The 6925-nt window shown below is 32.3% G+C and overlaps 1 protein-coding gene across 1 annotated transcript; it reads left to right on the top strand.

The window, feature by feature from the left end:
• Positions 1-3583: 3583 nt before the first annotated feature.
• LOC148193974 (uncharacterized) lies at positions 3584-4471 on the top strand. The gene has a single exon (XM_088097069.1). The coding sequence runs from the start codon at positions 3584-3586 to the stop codon at positions 4469-4471; it is 888 nt and encodes a 295-aa protein (XP_087953195.1).
• The last annotated feature ends 2454 nt before the right edge of the window (positions 4472-6925 follow it).

Below are 6925 nucleotides of genomic sequence, written 5' to 3'. Positions count from 1 at the left end.
TCTAACTTGAAAGAGGAAACCCAGATGTATGCTAAGCTTTTTGTATTTTTGAATGAAAGAGATTTGATAACCACATAAAAAAAGTTCCAAATAAAGTTTCTCAATGACGAAGATATATACATGATAGTTATTTATGCAGATAAATGGTTATGACTTTTTTCATAATGCAATACTGTGCATGTATTTTTTTTTTTTTGAAAAAAAAAAGTAATGTCTTGCCTTTGATTGATTTTTTTGTATTATTATTTTACTTTTGCGGACTCAATTTGAAAACAATGGATGTCAAAAATTTTCAAGTCGGATATTCAAAATAGTGCTTGGCATTTTCTTTTGACATTGATATGTGCATGCTTAAATTCACAGAAAAGTTGAAAGTGGTAAGGATTTAAAAGGATTTAAAGGACATTGGGATAGCCACGTTGGCGTGTAATATGTGAATATGACATACAACACACCAAAAAGATGTTGGTGTTTGGTAAAAGGATCCATGAATGTCAAAGCTGCCCGAGTTTTTAGGCATGGGTTTTGTTCAGGATAGGGAACGAGTATGGAAAGGATTTATTGAAAAAGGATTGTCCTAAATGGTTTGATTTTCCTTTGCATGGCTAGTTAGGGAGTTCTCAAATAACACAAGTGAGAATAACTTTAGCAAGACAAATATGCTCAAGTATATGGTAGCGTTACTGTTTGTTAGAGTTAATCTCTTTTCTTTTGGGGAAGGCTGGAAAATGAGTGTTTTCAAGCAATACACACACATGTCTCAACAGAAAATGATATTGGTTATTTAAAATATTTGGTCGCAAAAATGTATGATAATAAATTACTCAAAATGTAATGATTTCTCTTTCTATGTTTTTTTTTTTGCGAAATGAAAATGATAGAACATTTTGAGAAATATTTTTTTATATTTTCCTCTTATCGCATTCGTTTGTTTTTTTTTCAAGAAATTGAATTTGAAGACAACTATAACCTAGGCCTAATGGGCTTAAAAAAAAGGTTCTTGTTACAGTGAATGAAAATTAAGTTTGCCATTTTCATTTTTTTCTTTGTGTTTTGAAATTTTGATTCTTTTTTTTTTCAAAAACAATTCTTTCTAAATATTATTGATGAATTATTTCTTAAATAACATGATGTCAACCTGACTTGTTCAAAAACGTTTTTTTTTTTATTTTTAAGACTCATATTAGGTTACAAAGAATGATACTTATTTTTTTGATGAAGAAACATGTCTACACATTATAATCTCTTTATTTTTGAAAATCTTAATTTAGATAAGTTGCCCCTGATTTGTTTTTATTCATTTTCAATTTTTTTATTTTTTATTTTTTGCTAAAAAGATTGCTTGCGATCACTTTGAGATAGTGCCCCTTATAAACTGATTTTTTTTATGGATAAAATGAGTGATGGAAAATGATGAAGAAGAAAACTATTTTCGCGATTTCATATCATACATGCTTCAAAAAAAAGTTAATTAATTCAATTGATTAAAAAGTGTTCATTTTGCCTTATTTATTTATGCATTAAAGCATGACATTTTTTTTCTTGTTTTTTTAATTTAAATAAAAATAAGACACATTTATTGTTATGTATAAAGAAAATGAAAAAAATGTTGCTAATGCATATGATGCATGAAGATGTCTATGCCAAAATAATGATTAAAAGACAACATGTTTTATGTTTTTAAGGTAGGTCCAACGTCCTAAAGTCTAAGCATTGCATATGCAATCTCACAGGGAAAACTTCCTAAACCTAAAATTAAGGCCACCAAAGCTATGGTCCTTTTCACAGCATTTTCCACAACAGTTGAGATGCAACTAGGTGTGAAATTACATGTGAAGAGAACAAGCAATGGCTAAGATTCTCACGATAGCCAAACTGGAAGTAGTCCAGACGTGACATCGCTACGCAAACCCTCTAATTCTATGTTGCACTCAGACTTAGGTATAGGGTCCCACTCATGATATCCACAATAATAATAATAATAATAATAATAATAGAAAAGAATATAAATAAATTAACAAAAATAAAGACAAACATATATAAATAAAGGGGAAAAAGGGAAATAAAATAAAATAAAGAAAAACCACATCAATTTTGCACATTTAATTAAGAAGGCTTGATTCTCTAACGTCCCAAGTGGAGTCGCCATCTGTCGCAACCGGGATGGCGACGGGACGACAAGCCGAAAAACAAACAGGTTTGAGAAATAAATTTGTGGAGTCGCCACCATAATTTATTATGGACAAAACTATGAAAAACCAAAACATAAAGACATGGTCTGTGAAACTAGATTTTAAGTTCGGGAATCGGTTACACATAAGGAAGGTGTTAGCACCTTATCGCGCCTGCCCAAAGGCAATACATTTAGTTAAATGTAAAAAAGTTGACGTGGTTTTTTTTTAAATGTTTAATTTTCCCTAAAATATAATATAAAGAACCCATTAAGAAACAAAAAAGTATTTTTTGTTTTATGAACCCGACAAGGATTGACCTTGCTCCTACGTATATCCATTTATGATGGACAATCAGGGATCACGTAGTTCTTTATCTAGAAAAAGGTTTGTGAGTTTGTTTGAAAATTATTATGGATTGATTTAGATTTTTGAAGAGCGAACCCGACAAAGATTTGGTTTAACAAGATTGACATTGTTTTTTGGTTTTAAAGATCTTGTATATTTTTATTTAAGAATGGTGGGAAAAAGAAAGAAATCGGCCATAGGCTGACACAAACTTATAAAAAAAATTATGATTTAAAAAAAAACATTATTTATGTGTAGGAAAAAACAAAACCTTCTAGAGAAAAAAAAAACTTCGAAGTACAATAAAAAGAGAAAACGAATGGTGTAGAGGTGACATACCTTTTTAGCTTTCACTACTCTTCTATTTCTTCTTTGGTGATTGCCATTGACAGAACCCTTATGGGCAAGAACCTATTTTTTCTCTATACTCTCTTTCCCCTTTTTTCATTATTTTAGAGTCTTTTCCCTTTTTCTTTTTTTTTCGTCCCCCCTTTTCATGACAGTGTGCGTATTTATATACACACATTGTAATATTATGGTAATCTTGCCCTTAATTGTGAAATAATTGACAACGAACAAAATAGGGGAAGAAAATGTCTTGGTTCCAAGAAAAAGAAATCAAATAATATTCAAGACATTGATTATAATTATTGTGAGAAAATTTGTCCTTTTTTAAAATCATATTTTCCTCTTATATACTATTTTAATTATTGTTTATAACTATTAGCATAATATTGATTCAAATTATTATCATATTAAACTAACATTTCAAAAATATTGTGTCTGGTATTATAGTTATTATTTTATCCTTTTTACCCACCATTAATTATTATTCTCTTATTTTTTTTTATTTATTTACATACCCGGACGAAATTGGGTGTTGACAGGTCCATTTGAGCCAACTCATGTTGTTAATTGAAAAAATGTTTTGAAAATTTTTTTCTGAGTGGTCTCAAGATGAAAATCGTAGGGCATAATATGTTGTCAAAGCACGTAATGTAATTGCTTCTGCACTAACTGTGGATGAATTTGTCAAGATTTCTCAGTGCAAGACAGCAAAGGAAATGTGGGATGTATTGCAAGTCACACATGAAGGCATAGAAGAAGTAAAGAGAGCAAGAAAGAACTCATTGATACAAGAGTATGAACTATTCAGAATGAAGGCTGAAGAGACTATATATGATGTCAAGAAAAGATTTACTCACATAGTCAACCACCTGATGGCTCTAGGAAAATTGTTGGACAAAGAAGAGATCAATATCAAGATATTGAAAAGTCTGAATAGAAGTTGGCAACCCAAGGTTACTGAAATTTTTGAATCAAGAGATCTTACAAGCATGAATATGGCTATCTTGTTCGGCAAGCTAAGAGAACATGAGCTTGAACTTGGAAGACTAAAAGAAGAGGAAGAAATTGAAGAAAAGAAGTCCATAGCCTTGAAAGCCACTAGCAAAAAAGCCTCAAAGATTGTATCATCTGAGGATGAGTTTGACGTTGAACTGGACAACAGTGAGTTGATGTCCATGGTGGTAAGAAAGTTTAATCGGTTTATAAAAAATAAAAGTCAACTTATTGACCATGTAGGTAATGACAAAGCAAAGAAAGCTACAAGATTAAATGTTGTTCAGTGTTATGATTGTGGCAAAGAGGGTCACATTAAACCTGAATGTCCTGACCTGAAATTGAAGCAAAGAGCAAGCAGGAAATTTCCTCAAGACAAGAACAGAAAGCAGAAAAGCGCATATATAGCTTGGGAGAACAGTGATACAGATTCTTCAAGTGTTGAAGACGGTGATCGCGAAGAAGAATCAAAAATTTGCTTCATGGCTGGATCTGCAATCAATGATTATGACAATGATGAGGAATTCGAAAATAAACCTGCAGAAGTCAAATATGATATGTTGCGTGATGCATTTCAAGAGGTTCATGTAGAGGCTGTGCGACAGCAATAGAAGGTAAATCGACTTATATCTAAAAGAAGAGACTTTGAGGTCAGAATCAACAATCTGGTCGAGGATAATGAAAAACTGGAAAAGGAATTAAATGATGCTTTAGAGTCTGTGAAGAAAAGTAATGCTGAAACAAAGTGTGCTAAAAAGGTTTGTCAAAACTATCCTATATTGGTTGAAAATATTCATTACTTGACTTGCACGTTAGTGTTAACACTCGGCAAGTGTACCGAATCGTATCAAGTAATAATAAAATCGTAAGACCAAGTATCGTTTCCCAAAGGACTCATGACCTAGACAGTTATGTGATTTCTTGATTAAATTAGACTTGTGAACAAAATCGTTGTGTTAGAATTGCGGAAAATAAACATGAATGCAAGTTTTTGATCAATTAGATTGAAAGAAGCAAATGAGATTGATGTAAATATGGAATGATGATGTTGTTGTTGGGGTTTCCGATTTATCCTATCCACTCTCATGTATTCAAGAATTCATCTTTCTTCATTAATGTTAATGCCACTTTCTAATTTACCTTAAACTTGATGTCTCGGTGAAGAAAACCTACTCCTAATCATTAATTTACAATGTCTTGTCTCCCTAGCAATTATTCATGCATTACATTCGTACAGAAGCTTAAAGACAACCGATCCTCCTATCCCTATGTTTAGGTAATTTTGCTCTTGGGATATTTTCCTCAATTCTAGATTTACCTATATGTGTCCATATAGATAACATCAATGATTATGCAATTGAATGAGTTAAACAAAGCATGCATAGAGTATAGAAGAAAAACCGTAAAACTAACGAAGCAAAGCATATATAATCAAGAATCAATTCAATACATGAGAGTTTCAAAGGATTACATCGGTTCCCCAACAACAATGGAGGTTTAGTTCACCATAGACATGGTGAAACTAGATTAAAAACAATGAAAGATAGAAGCCTAGAATTTGAAGAAAGGAGCTTCCGCATCCAAAATCTGCCTCTAAGGGGTGAAGAAAGTGTGATTTTGCCTCTTTCTGTCCAAAGATATGAACCCTGGGTCGACTAAAACCTTAAATAGTTCATTAAATATATAGAAAACAGGTCCAGACCCAAGTAGACAGCGCTTAGCGCCCAAACGACGCTTAGAGGTAGCTGCGGTAGTCAAATTTGGCGCTCAGTGCAAAATTGGCACTCAGCGCTACTTTTTCTACACTCTGGTTGACTTTTCTGCACTCGGGTTGATTGGTTGAGTTTTCTGCACTCTGGTTGACTGGTTGACTTTTTTGCATTCTGGTTGACTTTTCTGCATTCCAACCATTCAGTACTTTAACTCTTATTTTAAATCATTCCAATAGCCTACAAAATCAAGGGAATCTAGCACAAAACCATTAAATTCACCTTCAACTCTCTTATTCACAAAACTAAAGCAAAAACATGAGTTAAAGCAAGTTTCTAAGTCAAAAAGGGTTGATTTATTATCAAAATTAAGTATGAAAATAATTGTATTTCAACCGTTATCACAACCCCAAACTTAGAACTTTGCTTGTCCTCAAGCAAACAAGATGTAACTAAATATTTCACCAACCAATGCAATGGATCAACACACTCAAAAACTCTTTCTTCTAAGACAATTAATTACTCAATTCAGCTCATCAAATAGAATTCAGTCAAGATGTGCACGTGCTTTGATTAATAATCACTCATCATGATGTTCACATAATCACATAATAACCCAGAAATGCTATCTTCATGAATGGTCAATTAACTAAGCACAAATGTAATCATGTATTCGTGGAACTCTTCCTCACCAGACAAAGTGTTTCACTTAATCACACAGGTGTATATAGAGGTCACTTTTTCACTCTACTATCCCAATGTTACATAGAACAAAATTGCCTTTCATTTACCACAATCAATTATACTCACAGACAAGTATCATCACAAGGACTTTCTATGGCTTGTAACGTGGTTAGGCTAAGAAGAAAAATTAGTTTTTCAAGATCACAAAATCCTTGAGTTAAGAGAGTCATTCAAATACAATCTCTCTTTAGACAAACCAATCTCACTCATTCCCAACTTTCCCCTTTTTACATTAAGCTTTTCTTTCTTTGCATTCTATTTTCTTTTCTCTTTTTAATACTTTCTCAACACTTAGCTCAATGCTTTTCATTACTTTCCTTTTCAATTCTCCCAACAACCCCAAACTTAGACCTTTATTAATACCACACAATGATTCTCAACTTAATTCAAGTTAAATATTTTCACAAAGGAGTTGTTTAAGGCTTGAGGTTCCAAAAAGGTAAAACACTTCATGCTTTTTTTCATTTGTGTACAAATCATGCATTAGCTAAGAAAACGGGGAATCAAAAATGGTCTTGATCATGTGAGACAAGTAAGCAAGTAGTTCAATCATAGAAACCTGGGGAAAATCATTCATGCTTCCAAAAGAATAGCAATCATTCAAACAAATAC

This window comes from Vigna umbellata, chromosome 8, assembly GCF_029865625.1.
Source record: "Vigna umbellata cultivar VRB3 chromosome 8, Vumbellata_1.0, whole genome shotgun sequence".
Lineage (NCBI taxonomy): Eukaryota > Viridiplantae > Streptophyta > Magnoliopsida > Fabales > Fabaceae > Vigna > Vigna umbellata.
This window is presented reverse-complemented; position numbering and strand designations above follow the sequence as displayed.

What these genes read in the sequence shown, in the direction of transcription:
- LOC148193974 (XM_088097069.1), top strand. Translation starts at nt 3,584, where the DNA reads ATGTGGGATGTATTGCAAGTCACACATGAAGGCATAGAAGAAGTAAAG.